This window comes from Opisthorchis viverrini, assembly GCF_000715545.1.
Source record: "Opisthorchis viverrini unplaced genomic scaffold opera_v5_237, whole genome shotgun sequence".
NCBI classification, from domain to species: domain Eukaryota; kingdom Metazoa; phylum Platyhelminthes; class Trematoda; order Opisthorchiida; family Opisthorchiidae; genus Opisthorchis; species Opisthorchis viverrini.
The window spans coordinates 55,382-76,038 of NW_008751895.1; the positions used below are offsets into that span (position 1 = coordinate 55,382).

At 45.1% G+C, this 20,657-nt stretch overlaps 1 protein-coding gene across 1 annotated transcript; it reads right to left on the reverse strand.

The window, feature by feature from the left end:
* Window positions 1-7,336: 7,336 nt before the first annotated feature.
* Window positions 7,337-15,305, reverse strand: T265_08802 (hypothetical protein; the record flags this gene model as incomplete). Its single annotated transcript, XM_009174709.1, has 3 exons — window positions 7,337-7,492; window positions 7,527-8,570; window positions 15,191-15,305. The coding sequence occupies 3 exons, from the start codon at window positions 15,218-15,220 to the stop codon at window positions 7,337-7,339; spliced, it is 1,230 nt and encodes a 409-aa protein (XP_009172973.1).
* Window positions 15,306-20,657: the final 5,352 nt, after the last annotated feature.

The window sequence follows — 20,657 nt, forward strand, 5'->3', positions numbered from 1 at the left end:
GAAATGGGAAGGGTAGGAAAATGATCAAGGATAAGATGCCTACTTCTTCGGATAGCATTAAAACAAACACATCTGGGCATCATGTTGAAGTAAGGCGCCATCAGCAGGATCAACGTAGTGTCCTCTGCAATCCTCACCATAATCCCAGCGCAAAACGAGTCCAACTATGGCTAGCCAGTACAGTTAGGAAATGACAGTATGCGCACCACTAAGATCGGTTGAGCCACCAACTACCTAAAGCAATTTAACATGGGTCCCAGTCAGGAATGCGCGAGGATCTCACCTCGGTTTGACAGTAGCCGCCTTCATTTAACATTATGTTGTGACCTGTCCGCTGCGAACCTCCCGCAGCCACTCCGAATAGGGAACAAGACTGTCCTCGGTAGACAGTGCCTGGACATACGTAGCACATACCCCAACCAGCTCAACCTGATAAACTTAATCCGTTGCTCAAAAGAACCGAATTTATTACCAAAAGCCCGCTCACGCACCACTTCGTTGCGCACTCGCTGCAGAGAGCTAACTGTTGCTAGGTTACGAAGACGCTATTTATCAAACACTTGGAAACGCCTAAGGTCTTGGGATCGGAGGGACCGAGTCTCACAGTCACAGAATAAAACTGCTCTTATAGTTGTCTTGTATACGCGACTATTTAGCTTCAGTGAATTAGGTTTTGACGCCATACGTGGACCACGCCATCCCGAACTACGCTCGTGCCTTGATTATCCGCTAAATTAATCCTACTGTTACCGTCAAGACATGTGAACCTATCAATAAACCCAAACTCCTGATTCTGAAGTTCCAGCGCAGCAGAGATTGATGGGAAATCTGGAACTGAGACCGCACTTTGAAGGTGCAAACGCATGCCAAAAAATGGGATCACGTCTGTTGTTCTATTTGTAACAACTGGACAAATAATCGCCAAACATAACTATGTCCTCCGTATAATCCCGATCTGTTTACTGGAAGGTATGTTTAACCATCCTCGTCGAGAGATAAAAAACTACATCGTGCCTTGGTTCCTTAAATGGGTTACCCAACCCTGACGGGATGTCATCTTCAGACAAGCGATAGAGCAAGCCATCAATGTATGGGCAGGTAGTTGGTGATGCGATCTAGTCTAGGGGGTGAAGACCGTCGTTCGATATTTTCGGCGGTGGCGTTTTTGACGTTAGATGGGCCGAAAAGGCACGTGAAAACGGGATACTGGAACATCGTTTACGCCAGATTATTAATTTTATCCAGTTATATTGGGTGAAGTGAAGTCCTCGTGAAAGACAAACGATCATCTACATTCACACAGAGATTGGTGAATTAAGCCGTCGATGAAAGGCGAATCTTGTCTTGTTAACAGCGTAAGCCCGTCGCCGGACAACCCAATTGTTTTACTTACCAGAAGCGTAATTTCCACGTTGATACCTCATTACTACGAAACATTATTAGGAGCTTTAAAGGACAGTTCTTCGAGATGAACGGCTTATCCTGAGTTTATATGTTCTACTGACAGCATGTTACGTCTTGCCACTAAAAGCTGAAGTGGATTCTATGGACCGATATTTCCAGATCTGTACCAAGGGATGCGATCACGTGAACGGGCCATCTCCAAAGGGGCAAACAGGTGTTATTGGTCACGGAAAACCTGCCTAGCCTGAAGGAATCAACACGGCCGAGAGAATCCACAGAGGAGCACTGAAGTCGGACGAACTCTAGCCCGGGAGTTCTGATGTCAAACGGAGCAGTCAAACGAAAACAAATGCACCGCAGTTTGATGTGCCAGTTTCGCTGATGTGACGACCATGTGGTTTGGGTTTTATGCTAATCTCACGACAAATGGGTGAATCGGGAATCATATGGTTACCGGAATTCCACCAAGTCATTCACCGCCACATTAATAGTATGCCAATGAAGTCCTCTGGAACCATCGATACAGGAGCGTAGTTAAGGAAGTGTAGTAGGACAATGTATTTTTTGTTTGGATACTTCAAAGATAAAGTATTCGGTACGAGCGTTCAAGCGTACACCAGCAAAGGCTATCATCAGGCTTCTACGCGAGTGCCATCTGGCTTTATTCCTGCGTATCTAAATCAACATCAAGAGTTTGAACATGTCACCACGTCAGTTTTTATTGGGTGTGAACTCCGTCCATAGTTAAACTGACTGGTTGTTTATCTTTCCGACTAGCGCCAATAAACACCTGACCAGCTAACGACTTGCCATCATGTTGGCGCTGCGACCAGAATCAAAGCAACGAGAAGATTGTCAATCCAGCGACAAGTCAAACCGGTTTAGCTATAGGCGGGAGCCCCATCTAAGAGGCTCCGCGTACAAGCTATTGATGTCAATTTAGATCCGGGGAAAGTATCGACAAACACTGCAATTCCTTCATTAGTTATGGTCCTACATTAGCATCCCTGGAGGACGCCCATCAGCTTAATGCAAATGGGATGACGAATAAATTTGCAGTATTTCAACAACCACGTGATTGACGGCACTTTTACCCATTTAGCAGAAAATTAACATACAACCCAAGCCACTTGAAGGTGACGTATAAATGTCTGGTCGACGGTGAGTCAGCAGTCCGAAACGGGTAATGAGTTCGTGTGAACAGACGTGCCTGCGACCCGAGGAAGTGGTGTTAGGAGCGACAAAGCTGGACATGAATAGATGGACCTTCCTGACTGATCACCCTTCATACGGTTGACCTCGGGGAGCTGAGTGTACAAATTGGAGCGACACGATTAAACCAAGCAAACGCATAGCGACAGGCAACTAAACTGCACTAGCAGCATTAGTGTTCCGTCCGATTTTTGTCTGCTGAGCGTACTGTGAATATCTATTCGTCTTGGATATCCTCGCAACGCATCTCAACTTGCCTATAAGCCTAGGATAACAAGTAATCTTTAATCGACTTAACCCGTTCATGCGTTTTCGATCCTGCGAAGCCCTTCACAGCTGTACCCAGGATCAGTATCAGAAGTATCCGATGCGTATAACCCAGGTTTCCAAAAATAAACGGATTTCTTTTGGAAATTAAAGTGACCGGAGGCGGAGGAACGTCTTACGCGTTTTTGATACGACCCTTATCAAGCAAAGTAACAAATCCTATTTTTACAGCGCTCTGTAAACTTTATCCAATCCATCCTCGTAACCCCTCCGTCAGAACCTTTGCTTTCAAACTTAATCAATCCCTGTAGGGACTATAAACACTACTTTGTTATAGATTCAACAGTTTACCGAACCAATTTTGCTTAACCGGAAGGTGTTCTTATTCTAGCCGCTTAAGACCATGGAATATTTTCTGCGCGACTGGTACAATACACCAACTTGTTAATTAGTCGCAGTCCTCACTGACTATCCACAGCTGAATGAAAATGTTCAAACCCCTATCCGGAAATTTCCAGTTCGAATATGCCCACAGCTCCATGAAAAGCAGTCAGCGATTCGCAAAAAAGACGAAGCAATCTTGGTGTCTCTCGGATCTTTAGCAGATTTATTTCATTAGTATTATTAGAACCCTACTGAACTGTCCACTTAACTAGTCCATGATCCCGACTGATTATCAGATGGGACTGGGATATAATCAGCAGCTGGGATTTTCGAGAGGCGGTCGCATTTTCGCTGCCAATATCTGCCTGTTGTTGGAATCTATCAGGTCCTTCATGAGGACGGAGGACTGGTTCAGACAATCTGTCTATGGTTCTGCACGACAAAGTCTAGCTGGGGTAAGACAGGCCTTTCCAGCCGAAACGCTAGCTGCCCAGGACTGTTCAGCACACACGTAGCCAAGACGTTAACACTTCAAAACTGTCAATAGAAAGGCTCTACAACCCTCAATAAGTCCCAGTAAGGATGAAGGCGTCAAGTCGGCGAGCTCCTCGGGGTCTGATGACAAGTTTTAACAGAATAGGTAAGCTCTCGTGTCATGTTGAGTCATATGCGGTAAACCCGCAGGGAGGAAGGGTAAAATTCTTGTGTAGTTAGCTACCAGTCGTTAGTACGCGCTCTGATCCCTTTGCGTTGTCTTCAGCGCGAACGACACCACCACCACCACAAGTGCTCCTATTTGTCGTGCTTCAGATGTGCATAAGATGTGCCAGTTTCGCTGATGTGACGACCATGTGGTTTGGGTTTTATGCTAATCTCACGACAAATGGGTGAATCGGGAATCATATGGTTACCGGAATTCCACCAAGTCATTCACCGCCACATTAATAGTATGCCAATGAAGTCCTCTGGAACCATCGATACAGGAGCGTAGTTAAGGAAGTGTAGTAGGACAATGTATTTTTTGTTTGGATACTTCAAAGATAAAGTATTCGGTACGAGCGTTCAAGCGTACACCAGCAAAGGCTATCATCAGGCTTCTACGCGAGTGCCATCTGGCTTTATTCCTGCGTATCTAAATCAACATCAAGAGTTTGAACATGTCACCACGTCAGTTTTTATTGGGTGTGAACTCCGTCCATAGTTAAACTGACTGGTTGTTTATCTTTCCGACTAGCGCCAATAAACACCTGACCAGCTAACGACTTGCCATCATGTTGGCGCTGCGACCAGAATCAAAGCAACGAGAAGATTGTCAATCCAGCGACAAGTCAAACCGGTTTAGCTATAGGCGGGAGCCCCATCTAAGAGGCTCCGCGTACAAGCTATTGATGTCAATTTAGATCCGGGGAAAGTATCGACAAACACTGCAATTCCTTCATTAGTTATGGTCCTACATTAGCATCCCTGGAGGACGCCCATCAGCTTAATGCAAATGGGATGACGAATAAATTTGCAGTATTTCAACAACCACGTGATTGACGGCACTTTTACCCATTTAGCAGAAAATTAACATACAACCCAAGCCACTTGAAGGTGACGTATAAATGTCTGGTCGACGGTGAGTCAGCAGTCCGAAACGGGTAATGAGTTCGTGTGAACAGACGTGCCTGCGACCCGAGGAAGTGGTGTTAGGAGCGACAAAGCTGGACATGAATAGATGGACCTTCCTGACTGATCACCCTTCATACGGTTGACCTCGGGGAGCTGAGTGTACAAATTGGAGCGACACGATTAAACCAAGCAAACGCATAGCGACAGGCAACTAAACTGCACTAGCAGCATTAGTGTTCCGTCCGATTTTTGTCTGCTGAGCGTACTGTGAATATCTATTCGTCTTGGATATCCTCGCAACGCATCTCAACTTGCCTATAAGCCTAGGATAACAAGTAATCTTTAATCGACTTAACCCGTTCATGCGTTTTCGATCCTGCGAAGCCCTTCACAGCTGTACCCAGGATCAGTATCAGAAGTATCCGATGCGTATAACCCAGGTTTCCAAAAATAAACGGATTTCTTTTGGAAATTAAAGTGACCGGAGGCGGAGGAACGTCTTACGCGTTTTTGATACGACCCTTATCAAGCAAAGTAACAAATCCTATTTTTACAGCGCTCTGTAAACTTTATCCAATCCATCCTCGTAACCCCTCCGTCAGAACCTTTGCTTTCAAACTTAATCAATCCCTGTAGGGACTATAAACACTACTTTGTTATAGATTCAACAGTTTACCGAACCAATTTTGCTTAACCGGAAGGTGTTCTTATTCTAGCCGCTTAAGACCATGGAATATTTTCTGCGCGACTGGTACAATACACCAACTTGTTAATTAGTCGCAGTCCTCACTGACTATCCACAGCTGAATGAAAATGTTCAAACCCCTATCCGGAAATTTCCAGTTCGAATATGCCCACAGCTCCATGAAAAGCAGTCAGCGATTCGCAAAAAAGACGAAGCAATCTTGGTGTCTCTCGGATCTTTAGCAGATTTATTTCATTAGTATTATTAGAACCCTACTGAACTGTCCACTTAACTAGTCCATGATCCCGACTGATTATCAGATGGGACTGGGATATAATCAGCAGCTGGGATTTTCGAGAGGCGGTCGCATTTTCGCTGCCAATATCTGCCTGTTGTTGGAATCTATCAGGTCCTTCATGAGGACGGAGGACTGGTTCAGACAATCTGTCTATGGTTCTGCACGACAAAGTCTAGCTGGGGTAAGACAGGCCTTTCCAGCCGAAACGCTAGCTGCCCAGGACTGTTCAGCACACACGTAGCCAAGACGTTAACACTTCAAAACTGTCAATAGAAAGGCTCTACAACCCTCAATAAGTCCCAGTAAGGATGAAGGCGTCAAGTCGGCGAGCTCCTCGGGGTCTGATGACAAGTTTTAACAGAATAGGTAAGCTCTCGTGTCATGTTGAGTCATATGCGGTAAACCCGCAGGAAGTGTAAAATTCTTGTGTAGTCAGCTACCAGTCGTTAGTACGCCCTCTGATCCCTTTGCGTTGTCTTCAGTGCGAACGACACCACCACCACAAGTGATCCTATTTGTCGTGCTTCAGATGTGCATAACCCTAACCTCAGTTCCCGGAAGTTCTTCCAAACCGTCAATAATCGGTGGTTCGTCCACCGAAATAAGACTATGAACACACGACAACTCACTGTGTTCAGACACGGGTCCTTTGTTAGACATATGCTTGAGCAAGTTGTACACGTATTTGGAGAAATCAGTCGGTTTCATATAAGAGCCGTTAGAAACAAGCAAATACCTCTGGTAAGCGAACTGCTCCTCGTACACCTACCAAATTAATCCAGACAGTATACTTACATAAGAGTTCAGGGTGAAAAAATTACGTGATAATCTAAATATTCGTCGTTCCGCAGCACAGGCAATGAAGTTTACCCACGATAGGCTAATGGTTGGAAATGGAGGACACCGGGTCATTTGGCTCGTTTTCTAAACTTGGTAAATGGTTTCTAAACGTTTCGTCACCCTGCGAGGAGACATTGTCAGTGCGCTGTCAGATGAGCGGCCCTAAATCCGAACAATAAACCAAGTCTCTATCAACCTCAGTTGCACCAAATACTATGTCTACCAGTCTGCGTTCGAGTTCGCTTCGTACAGTCACCACCTGCATTCAATGCACGGCTGTGCCGAAGGGAACCTAGGGGAAACTCAGACATCATAGTTCTCACGGTTGGTGGAATGTGCACAATGTTTCCCGGTGAAAAAGAGAGCAATTTCAACCCGACAATAGGCTAACAATTAGTATCTTTGTGTTAAACTACGGTAAACAAACATAAAGGGTGTTGGTCTTACAGCGTTCTGCCGCAATTTGTGTACCGGGGAGAGCCGCAAGAAACCCAATTCACGACAATAACAAAATAGAGAAATGATATTATTTCACAAATTTATCCGTGAGGATAGAAAATCTTCAATAAAACAAATGACAATATGCGCGGATAAATCACAGATAAAAAACCAACATGCCATAGGTAGGAGAAAAATTAAACATGCATTTTCATCTGAGTTCCAGTCGATTGGTAAGTAAAGGTGACAGGCTCTGGATCGACTGGAGTCCAGGAGCCGCAGTTATTCCGTTCTATACAATTTGTCGACTTGGTACCCGACGAACGAACGTNATCGGCATTCCGTGTTATTGCCTGAGGGTGACGAACAAGTGCCTGAGTTATACACCGTGCGGCAGTTAGTGATCTCTTCTTCTTCATCTTCGGTGAAGGTCTGGGATAATTCTGTAGCTGCGGATGGATCATGACCTTCACTCAACAGCCGCCGATAACGATCGAAAAGTCGATGCTGAGCCTCTAGTTCCCAAATACGATTGCGTCGCTCAAGACGTAAGGCGGTCGCGTAGGTTATCAAATTATGAACCTTTGAAACTACGTTGGGTGCTGGGAAACGAACGAAACGGTTCGAGTTTGCAGCAGCGAAAACCATTTGTCCTTCGACTTCGGTGGACTGATACGCCAAGTTCCATTTGTGGTTAATTTCTTCAAGCCGTGACAAACAAGTTTTCTCACTGAAAAGTACCGACTCATTTGGAATCGGATTGCACCATGTATTTGGCGTTATGTTACAATAGGTATGGGTTTCCAAGGTGGTCGTCAACACTCCCTTTGCTGCTACCGCAAACACTCGGATGGGAGTGAATGCGACATGCTTAGAGTCATTTTCGTCAGTTGTCTGGTCGTTGGCATGGAGCGCACATGATTGAAAAAAATGGGAATGTCCTCTTGGAACTATCTTCGTGCGCAAAGAACTATCCAACTCGACGCTGGACACAGAGTCGCTATCATCTTCAAAATACAAAAAGCTGAACAATTCACGACCATGGCTGGGACACACGACGAATTTCCTTTGGAATCTGAAGGATGCCTGAAGTACAGTGGTAAAATATGCATCAGGTGATATAGGGTGTGGTGCCCCGCTTCCAGAAGATGCAATCACCAGTCTTGAGGGGAGATGCTTATTGAGAGCAAACCCATGGAGGATCGTCTTTATCGCTCGTGTTAAGCTGTGTAGAGGTTGTGCGTTGTTGGCCGGACCATGAGATGCTGCGAATCCGGCCCGAACATTTTCATCTAGTAGAAGTTTGTGGTATAAATGGCGGAAACTGCATCGATTGCAGCGCAAAAAGCGCCAAACAATTCGAAATTCCGCTTCAGGAAGAAAACAGTGCGGACCGAAGTGCGCGGGATAGCCGAAATGTGTCGGTAATAACTGTGGGAGGAAAAATGGCATCGAGCATACTAATCCAAGTGAGAACACATAAACATCGGAAACATTTCAGAGGAATTACACAGTAAGCCATCTTAATCTACAAAGACAACTCACAAAAATTAAGACAGCAGTAGGTTGGCTCACAAATAAGGCCGGATTCATTTAACGGTATGGTGAGTTCTGAAAACATTACTTGAACGTTGTTACAACGATTAAATTTTTAGAAGCAGCGAGTAATGTCGGGGTTTCACGGAGAATGTTGTTACGGGACATTGTTTCGTGAGCCAGCTGTGGAAACTATCCTAACAACACAAGGAAACTCCAATTTTCTCAAAAATGCATTTACCCTGACAACAACTTTTAACGGACACGTTAGCACTGGGCTAGAAAAGCACTCAATATATCTATATGCGCACCAGTACCACAGCAACTGAGAGTCTGGGCAAATCTAAAACTGCACTACCGGAGTGTTGACAAAACGCCTGTCTTCATGCGAACTTACACCCCAGTTAGATGGTTCAGGTTTACATTAGCGCTTCAGTTACGTCCGCTAATTTCGACTCGTTTGGTCCAGTTCTATATAACCACTAGATAATTTTACCCATTTTAAGTGTCCTCGATTTGTGTAGCCGACCAAAAGATAACTTTTCAATTTTTGTAAAAGCGTTCCCACGCGGTTACTTCTGAAAGCTGATCGTATAAAGTCGCCCCACAGATATTTCGGAGAATTATATTGTTCAGAAAACACCGCGTATCTCGTTTGATCAGTGCGACTTGAACGTAGTCTCTGTGGAAACGGAATAAAATGCGGGAATTAAGCGAGATTTCTTAGGCTGAGTATCCCACAACTAAATGATTATGGCTCCATAGTTCAAAATGAACAAGGAAGTGGAAATTTCAGTTCGGCGTCTATTTCGGGTCTTCTTACACATAAGTTAACTATCTAATATAGAAGATGCCTGCACATAGAGCAGCCTAACTGATCTTAGTGGGAGAATGGGCACCCTCTCTTCGGAAGAACACCTATTGACAGTAGGAGCAGATAATACTACATGTACCTCTGACAACGAAACGATATACTATACTGGTGCGACCCTCCCTAATAAAAACTGGAATATAACAATCAGTCTCACATAGAAAACACCCCTATCGTGTACAAAAACCATGACTATGGAGAGAATTAGGAAAACGTTGTCGGGAAGTTATTACCTTACGAAGGCTAGCGGTGACTGCTTTAGAGACCATTGTCTGGGCTTAAACATGTGCGTGTTCTCATTGTAAATGGTTTCTAGTAGCCCACAGGAGACAGTTCGAGCATCAACCATCTAAAGTCATCAAAAGCGCATGAGCCCGAGTGGCTTGTGGATGCACACTCCTAACCAGCATCTGATCAACTTTGCTGTCGCAGTAGGGGATTGCACCACCGGTCACCATCTAACTGTCGGGGATATCAGTATCCCCAAAAGCCCTGTATCTTTGTGTGCTAACGAACTTCTGGCATTTTTCAAGGTCAAGCCGTATATATATATAATGCATTGTCATTTTCCAGTTAACGTCTGTTGTTTCGAAGATCCCGTGTTCTTACTATTCCGCTATACTAGGAGTTGGAATCAGACAACATAGCTACAAATAGAGTATCGTCACAGTCCGCATATATTATCCTTTGCTCCCTGCGTGATCAAAATCATAACACTGACCACCATTTCACCGCCTGGATATCTATTCCCAACTAAATGGGCACTTTTCAGAAAGCGTCGTTTGGTTTGTTTCATCGTTTACAGTCAGTTAAAGGTAAAGCTACGTTAGTTCAGTTCATTTGGGCAACTATGAGCCATGCATTTATAATTGCAAGGAAACAATAATTCAAGATACAAGCACAGAGCTAACTGTCCCATCAGTCTCCACTTGCTTTCGGCTGCGCAGCTCTGGTGACCCAGATGCCGGTGCGGTAGGATGAGCAGGGGATTGGCATCGTCACCGGGTGGAAGGATCTTTACTTGACCGGATATCAGTTGACAATCAAGTTTCTGTGGTTCGTCTGGCAACGTCCGTGAGGAACCCCAACAAGCACCAAGTCGATCACTGTCTGTTTGTCGTATCTGCTTACGTTCCAACGACCTATGAGTCTGGCACCACCAAAGAGAAGATTTGTGGCGCCTTGAATGTCCGGTGGCGGAGGGTTAAGGGCTCAAATATCACTGTGGTTGCCGGAGACCTGAATGCATAAGTGGGTAGACCTAGCGCAACTTACATTTCATTAGATGATCGACTTAGATCAAACTTGATGTGAACGGATCACGGCGAACCACTGTTCCGCTGTGTGCTGACCATAGGCTGTTTTTAGGCAGTACCAAAGTTGGGCGAGATGTCCCAAGTGGTTAGAGCACGAATTTACTGACCGGAAGGTCCATGGTTCGAATCCGACCTCTGCCACTCGACTTCCCCTGTCTAGACTTGGGCAACCTGGCAGTATGCCAGCCCTCGTGCTTCCTTCGGGTGGCATGGCAGCTAGGCACCGGAGAGGTGCTACAGCTGAACGCTTTCAAAGATACTGCGGCCAAATTGGCGGTAACTTTGTACCTCGCGGTTCAGTTAGGCCAGGAATGAAGCAAACAGACAACTCGACATCTCGAAGAGCGACAAACAGGAGGACAGAAGACAATGCACAAAGGACCTATGCTACGATAACTGATCGCGAGGTGGCTCAATGGTTAGAGCGTGAATTTACTGACCGGAAGGTCTGTGGTTCGAACCCGACCTCTGCATCTCGACTTCCGCTGTTTAGGCTTGGGTAACCTGGCAGTAACCCAGCCCTCGTGCACCCTTCGGGTGGCATCGCAGCTAGGCACCGAGAGGGTGTTACAGCTGAACGATAGATCTCGCGGACTATGGTGATCAAGTTACTCAGCGTGTTCGTCTACAGTGGTAAGCCACATATTCAGCTATCTATGCTTGACATGGTAAGAGTGACAAGTTTTTGTTCAGGAACTTCGGCATTCAAACCACCTTTTATCTTGCGTCACATTGATTGTGCTTGGTTACGTAGTGCTCGTTTACACATCAGTTCTTTGCAGACAAGTAGCAGTCAACTGATTCACGCTGTTCGACGTCTTCCGATAGGAGAGGCCATTCGCAACCATAAAGTAAAACGACTCTTGTACAAGGTCAATTAGCTCTAGTGGAATTCGTGTAATGCAATTTCAGTTACATTTTGACATTGAATTCAACCTTTACAGTAAAATCATAGTCTATGCAACTTCTGATATGTCTATCTAATGATAGTTCAAGTCTCAGAATGAAAAGGAGAGGGTGGATGAGGAAACGAACCTGGTGATGGCCTACCGCAATCATTCTGAGGTACCTGCACCTCCAAGGGCTTATGTACGCTATCGGAAAACTGGACACGAACGCCAATGATACCGAATAGCCGCCGTTTTATGCAGTGTTTTCGGCCAAATGCAGGCTTCATGAGGATCCCGTCGTAAAAGGCGTACTGCAATAACGCCCGAACTCTTCATTGTCTTTTCACACTCTCCTGCCAAGTCCTAAGTCCAGATTCGTGCACTGATCTCATCAGACACACAATCGACGGAACCAACGAGGTGTGTGGAGTTTTCCATAACCCCAAGTACTTCTCCTTCGATTACAAGGGATGCGTTCAGAGACTACACGTTCTGAAGCATGACTTTGTACTTTCCAGGAGCACGACATGAAGTTGAACAGAAATAAAGTGACCATCTTTGCCGGACACTACGTTTTGTAGAGGAGTCTTTTGAGGGCTCACCATAACCTCTCACAGGCCCAGAAGCATGTGAATATAAGGACCGGACCATGCTATCATTATTATTAATGACTGATCAAAAGAATCGAACGCACACAAAACTGTAGGTCGTCTTTGCGTGTGGCGTTATTCTACCTTCCGAGCTGTGGTCGATGCAATCTCCACCTGGTCCAAATCCTGTCTGAAACTCACGGACAACGGTTCCGTGTGTCGCCGTAAGGTAGATCCCAGTGAGCTGAGGAATTCGCCACCGTCCCTGGACAGGGCAGGTAGTAAGTCCTGGGTGATGATGAAGCTTGAGGGATATACACTCGGACACACCTGAGGCTGAAGAAAAATGGACATTTACATTCATGTTCTTTCAAAGTCTGAACTGGCCAACTGAATAGCTGTTCAATGTTTTCGGCCCATAGATCAAAACACTCTTTGCTGGATAGCAGAAAGCCCTTGTAGAGTGACCCATAAGGAACACCCTGCGAACATCTCAAGCGTTTTTAGCTTCTTCTATCTCTTTAGCCTGTCGGACCCACTAAACGATGCGCTCCGCTAGGATACTAAGTTCTGCCTAGTGTTGAGCTGGATTGTGATTGCCATCAGAAGGAATTTATCAACGCGCTTTCATCATAGTCACGATCCTAACTATTCCCTAACCCAACAGCCACTGCAACCTGATATCCACACTCGGATGCTTCGGAGTCCCTTACATGCACACTATACAGAGAAGACAATTTTTCATATATCAAAGACACCGTTTTGCCTTGCGTACACACCGAACTTCTTAGTGCCGCAAAGTTCGAAGCCCAATACACCACAAGGATGGGCTCACCTTACAAGCACCATCACCTTCGTCGACAGCAATAAATCAGTGGTAAATAAATAAAACTATAAACAAATACACCAGTAATAAACATACTGGCATTTACCTGGCCTACAACCATGAGAATGCCCAGTAAACAGTGTAATAAGGAAGGCTATGTACAAAAAGTTATCCTGAGACAGCAACAAAATAAACGCTGCTGATAATCAGCTGGATTAATACACCACCAATAGGATTGACCCAGGAACGTCTGCGAACCTCAGTGCACATGAACGCGCCAGAGACTAATGAAATTTGGATACGTAGTTTGACCGGGAAGCGACAGTGTGTTCACTGCTAGGACCAACTATATACCACGAAGGCAAAACGACCCCACAGCAGTTTCATATCTTCTTCCCATTGTAAAAAAAATCGTCTAGCTGTAATACCCTTCCGGTGCCTAGCTGCCATGCTACTCGAAAGAAGCACGAAGGCTGGGATAGTGCCAGGCTGCCCAAGCCCAGGCAGGAGAAGTCGAGAGTCAGGGGTGGTTGTTAACTTACGGCTTGTCGCCGACAGTCCTTTCACCAACAGTTCGAAGTACAAAACAATGCTACCTATGGTAGACGAACTTAACCCCAACATGTCTAAACTTGGGTTAATTAGCAGCACCTCAGCCTCGAGTTTCTTCTAGGTGGTATTGTCATTGTCAGAAAAGCGTTAGAGCTGAAGGAATATTTATTACTTATTGTGAACCGTATTTTAGCGCGTATATCTTCCAACCGCATCAACCTAATGCTGTAATGGTGCTTCTGATTCATCACCACCTCACTGCGAAGAAACGACAGCTACCTTACACCGGCTATAACGTGAAAGCACCGATGGTCGAATGGGAGAGATTTCAAATAGAGTACAACGGCTCTTACAACTGTTTTGTATACGCGGCTCCTGGCATCATAACTGATGCCAGTTCGCGGATGCTGCTTACGCCTTGACGAGCGCATTGACTTGTGCCACGGGACAACCACCACCCATGCAGCTACAATGTAAGATCAAGTTTTTCCGTAGTTCCATGGGGACACCGGGGGACTGAAAACCCTGAAACACTACTTCACACGACCATATACAAACTAGTGATTAGATCCGAAATTCTATATAGAGTAGAATGCGCGAACAAATGGCCAAGTATCAGGACAATGTCAACCGGGTATCCCAGGTCTACTTTTCTTTCTGTGGATGCAATTTTGATAACAACGGACCCAAATTCTTGGAGTATGTATTCCACAATGGCAAAAGTGAACATAAAGAGGGTAGCCTAGTAGAATAGCTTCTCAATAGTTTGTTGTAGAACCCAAGGAATAGCAGTCAGAATGGGGAACATGGAGTAGTTTCAACTTCAGGGGCAATTCTATTTCGCTACGGCGCTACCGCGCCATAAGTAAGCATTTAGTAGTCTTACTGAAGCCAGATGCCACACAGGCGTAAGGCCTATACACCTGCCGTTTACTGTGGCTTTGCCTCAGAGAGCTCATTAGTTGTGGCGCGAGCTTACTGACCGGAAGGTCCGTAGTTCGAACCCGGTCTCTGAATCTTGACTGCTTTTGCTTGGGCTTGGACAACCTGACGATACCTTTGGTCTCGCAATTTCATCGGGTGATAGCTGAACGAATATTAATTTGTTCTCGTGTGATTTGGAAAACGTTGTGTGGAACACATTATAGGCACATCAGTATGGTTAGCTGGTGCTAGTCGGCATTCAGCCCGGTCAGTAGGACGGTGACAGCGTCGCTTCTAGCAGTCTCGGGCTCAAAACTCTAGAATACCCGGAGCGTCCATCCAAATTCCAGTCCTGCCGAATGTTTTAATTAGATGACGGTCGCTACGATTTGATAAAGACTTCGATGAACTACATCAGGTTCCTACCAACAGAACAGTACATGTAATGCGAACAGAGAAGAGCTCAGGAGAGTTGCGGCCTACCCGCACAGGAATCATTTTACACTAATACCACAATCCAACCAAAGCTATGATTGAGCAACTTACACTGGTATCCAGGAAAGAGATTGTTTTCATCAATATTGCAGTTCATTGAGAAAGACCGCAGAAGAACACAAGGAAGAGCACAAAACGTTCCGCGAAATTTCATCGAGCAATCGGACAAATGGCTGGTGAGGCTATGACTTTCGCATTTTGAATAACTTAAACAAAGATATGAGGATGTTAGCCCATTTGGTTGGTTTAATTGACTTGTGGAGATCGTGGCCAGATCCCGGCTAACTTTGTCGCTTCCCCTAACTTACACGCACGATACGTGTCTTTTCAAAACGGTAATCCACTATTGTTGGAGCTTGAAATGTAAGAGGTCCATCCTTATCCGACAGATGTCATTATCACCGAAAATCCAGTCCAAATCAAATGCACGTGCATGTTAAGCCTTATCATTACTGTGCTTCTATGCTGAAACCGAAAAAGTTCACGACCCGTTCTACACCTTTTGAAATTTTCGAACTGAGTTTTACTCTAAATGTTCAGCGCACATTTCATTTCTAAAATTGTTTGTCTACTCTAACGACGCCGAGTCCTAGGTCCAAACCCAAAATTTCTCTAAGGCCGTGCTTCGAAAAAAGGAAACTTTTGCACAAAGTTTTGGCAGTTGATGGTTATTATTCGGGCCCTCGTTAGGTCCCCGCGTGGCCGCAGTTTTATTAGTTGCCTAAACGAACTCAGAATTCGTATTTTCACTGCTGCCGCTGGTCTCTCGCATTGTCTCCATGACAGAGGTGGGAAATTTTACGGGCAATTTGATTTTCTTTAAAGTTTTCTTACGTATTAGGTTAAAGAACAATCTAAAAAACAATTAAGACAATAATCACGCCCATTACGTCCGCACGAACTCAAAATGGAGTGATCGTTCGCGACCTGGATACGAAAAATTCTTCTGTGGTTGCGGCAAATGTCCCACCAAAGCCCTGTAATTCGTCACAGCTAGTAAGTTTTGTTTTCAACGATGGTCGGCATGCGTTATATTTGGCTTAAGGCAAGGTTGGATCCTCGTCGACATACCGAGCCAGCGGTGGCGTTGGCTGAACTATTGGGTTTGTGGGCATAACAAGCAGACTACACAATAAGATGACCACTGCTTTCAAGTTCTTAAACGATCTTGGTGGAAGCATGCTCGTCTGAGAAATACCGGAGATGTAGTAAACTACGGGCAAGACTGGGTTTAGTGGTCGAGCTACTTTCATCATGACGCCGTATTTGGGTTCGCGGACGGCCCCGTACATGAACAACTTGGATGGGCCGTTTAGAGCTATCACTGTAGTTAGGATATTCTAGGGTCCATCGAGGGTTAACGATGGTTCATTGCCGCCATTTGAACAGGGCAACAATACAGCCACATCTACATTGGGGACTCAAAATGGGAAGTTTCCAAAAGGTGCGTTAGAAAGCATTTTGCTTCCTACAGCCACGATACTGTTGAAATTGCCGTCCACTGTTGTCTCTTTCGGTTGGCCCGTTCTTGATCTGTATTGCGTCTTGATCAGCTTCTCAGTTGGTTTGTAGCGTACCTCCTATTTTAGTAGTTTGCCGTTCTACTGATTTTCTCTTTGAGTCCTTGTTCGGCCTCGGGTTCTGTGGTACTGGATTTTCTTTGTCCTCAGAGACTGGTAGGCAGGATCAATCTCACTGCGCCTGTTTATTGCTCCATCATTGGAGTACCACGCCTCCATGGACTCGCGTTCTTTCCCTGTTCTTGCCTGGGCCAGTATTCTAGTGTTATTTCAGTCGAAATGATGTCCTCCATCTTTGTGTACAGAGATGAGGGAGAGTTGGTCACGTCTCCTGGTGGCGATTCTGGTTGACAGTCTCCCTCTGTTTGTCCCACGTCGTGTTTTATTACAACCGTTGCATTGAATTTTGTAGATTTTATATTTCTTCTCCATCGCACTGAATGTCCCCTTTGGTTTTGACAGTACTCTTCGCAGCGTATCAGTCGGTCTGTGGGCAAACTTTATGGCATACTGCCACAGTATCTTGGCGGGCCTCTCCGAAATATTTTTGATACCTGTTAATGTGATTGTTTTGCTTGTGTTTTCGGTTGTCGAGTGGGTTGAATTGCATTTTATGAAAGATCTTCGGACGAATTCCTTGGATAACCGTTCCTTTGGAAGATTCTATACAGGCGTTTCTCTTCTTTTACTTTACATTCTACTGTGTTGCGGTGTGTTTCAATTCACCTGAATAGCGTCCGAAAGCGGCTCTGTTTGTGGCAGTTTGTGTGGTTGCTGTGGTGGCTCAGAATTTGATCCGTGTGCGTAGCCTTTCTGTAGACTTCCGTTCATTCGGCAACCTTGTGACGAGTACATTTAGACAACCAGCTTGTTGTTGTCTTCCTTTTCCATCGTGAACTTGATGTCATCGGAGACACTGTTTATCAATTGGATTGTTCGTTTTTGTTCTGTCTTCTTGATGATGACAAGGGTGTCGTCTACATAACGTATACAGAGCTTCGGGTTTATGTCCGGCAATGAACCCTAAGATTGGGGAACCCATTGATGCTCCTTTCAGTTGTCCGCAGTATTCACCGTTGGATTCGAGGCACGTGGTCAAACAGAGGTTGAGCAATTCACATGTCTTCCTTCCTTGGAGATCCACTAGGAGGTCCCTGACTGTCCAGTAGTTCAGCAACTGATATCTCCGCGGAGTGAAGGTCCACTGATGTGAACGGTGAGCTTATGCATTGCCGTTGGTGGGAGGTGTAGAAGGGTTGGACTTGTACTGACAGCTTGAAGAGCTTCAAAAGCTCCTGTCCTCAAAGCGGTGTCCGTAGATGGCGCACTCTCTACATTCCGATTTAATTCAGTGAATGACTAGTTGATGAGACGAACGCCGGAATATATATTATATATATTATATACATTCCAAGTTGTATTTGTGTTGATTGCAGTGTGACAGATAATGTCACTGCACTAACCTGCAATGCTTGGGTTGCTTTTGCTTATCTGAGACACCTATGATGTCAATGTAATATATCCGTGAATGTCAAGTAACGTGTGTATCAGGCTGTCGGGCTGTCTGTTGTGTGGCTCTGAGATTTTTCCCGTATGAGAAGCGCAACCAAGGCATTTAAAAGCGTTTAACAGCGGTTGTCTCCAAACAATTACTCGCGTTGGTCAGTGAGAACAAAACCGTATAGCGACGGTTACAAAGCGATTTTTCCTACTGATTGATTTTGCAAATACATGCTTTCATTACGCGCCGTAAACTTTATGGCATACTGCCACAGTATCTTGGCGGGCCTCTCCGAAATATTTTTGATACCTGTTAATGTGATTGTTTTGCTTGTGTTTTCGGTTGTCGAGTGGGTTGAATTGCATTTTATGAAAGATCTTCGGACGAATTCCTTGGATAACCGTTCCTTTGGAAGATTCTATACAGGCGTTTCTCTTCTTTTACTTTACATTCTACTGTGTTGCGGTGTGTTTCAATTCACCTGAATAGCGTCCGAAAGCGGCTCTGTTTGTGGCAGTTTGTGTGGTTGCTGTGGTGGCTCAGAATTTGATCCGTGTGCGTAGCCTTTCTGTAGACTTCCGTTCATTCGGCAACCTTGTGACGAGTACATTTAGACAACCAGCTTGTTGTTGTCTTCCTTTTCCATCGTGAACTTGATGTCATCGGAGACACTGTTTATCAATTGGATTGTTCGTTTTTGTTCTGTCTTCTTGATGATGACAAGGGTGTCGTCTACATAACGTATACAGAGCTTCGGGTTTATGTCCGGCAATGAACCCTAAGATTGGGGAACCCATTGATGCTCCTTTCAGTTGTCCGCAGTATTCACCGTTGGATTCGAGGCACGTGGTCAAACAGAGGTTGAGCAATTCACATGTCTTCCTTCCTTGGAGATCCACTAGGAGGTCCCTGACTGTCCAGTAGTTCAGCAACTGATATCTCCGCGGAGTGAAGGTCCACTGATGTGAACGGTGAGCTTATGCATTGCCGTTGGTGGGAGGTGTAGAAGGGTTGGACTTGTACTGACAGCTTGAAGAGCTTCAAAAGCTCCTGTCCTCAAAGCGGTGTCCGTAGATGGCGCACTCTCTACATTCCGATTTAATTCAGTGAATGACTAGTTGATGAGACGAACGCCGGAATATATATTATATATATTATATACATTCCAAGTTGTATTTGTGTTGATTGCAGTGTGACAGATAATGTCACTGCACTAACCTGCAATGCTTGGGTTGCTTTTGCTTATCTGAGACACCTATGATGTCAATGACGAACGCCATATATTATATATATTATATACATTCCAAGTTGTATTTGTGTTGATTGCAGTGTGACAGATAATGTCACTGCACTAACCTAACCTGCTTGGGTTGCTTTTGCTTATCTGAGACACCTATGATGTCAATGTAATATATCCGTGAATGTCAAGTAACGTGTGTATCAGGCTGTCGGGCTGTCTGTTGTGTGGCTCTGAGATTTTTCCCGTATGAGAAGCGCAACCAAGGCATTTAAAAGCGTTTAACAGCGGTTGTCTCCAAACAATTACTCGCGTTGGTCAGTGAGAACAAAACCGTATAGCGACGGTTACAAAGCGATTTTTCCTACTGATTGATTTTGCAAATACATGCTTTCATTACGCGCCGTCGTTGGCCATTAGACCGGACCATTGGGCTTCAAACTCAGCGTTCCGCATAGTCACAGGCCTAATAATTACGATAAGTAGCCAAGGAGAGCGATATCGCCTACCTGGAAGCACCGCAAACAAGAGATTCAGCTGTGTTCCAGGTGAGTGTCCTCCAAAATTGAGAAAGTTTGCAGATGAGTGTATTTCTCTGATATCGACTACAGTTGGGAGTATGACGGGGCGTCGATGACCGTTAGATAAGGATATCATGTATAGTTGGGCCTGATTTTTGTCGGCCACGCATTATAATAGCCCGGTGTATAACCTAAGCAGCAAAACTAAGGTGCAACTGGTGCGGTTACGAGTATGACAGATGAGATTGGATTAAGTTACTGGTTACTCAACGCCGCACGTAAATACGGACCTAGTATGTACAATAAGAAGCCAAACAAGGCCAAATCGAGTACAGCAATGAGTAGGACAAGTCGTCGGATTAGGCTCACACGTACCGTCCAATCATTATTTTTACCGGTCCGCATGGGTACTGGACTGGTGTTTACTGTAGGTGACAAAGATGAGCAGCATCGCGTATAGTTATTGGTTATCGCCATCGGTTCTGGACCTGGGAAATAATAGAAGAGCACTACTGTCTTCTGATTGTTGCTGCTGGTATTGGCCTTGCCTCAGTTGAGTTATTTGGCGACGCCATAAATAACAATAACAACAACAACAACAACAACAACAAAAAATGGCATTTCGCCTGTCCAAGCGTATTAAAGAAACAATATACCTGAGATGGCCGGAAGAAACTGAGATGCCTGTGGCCTACGCTGACGTGCACAGCTGTAGCTGCCTTCGGCAATGTCGAGGCTA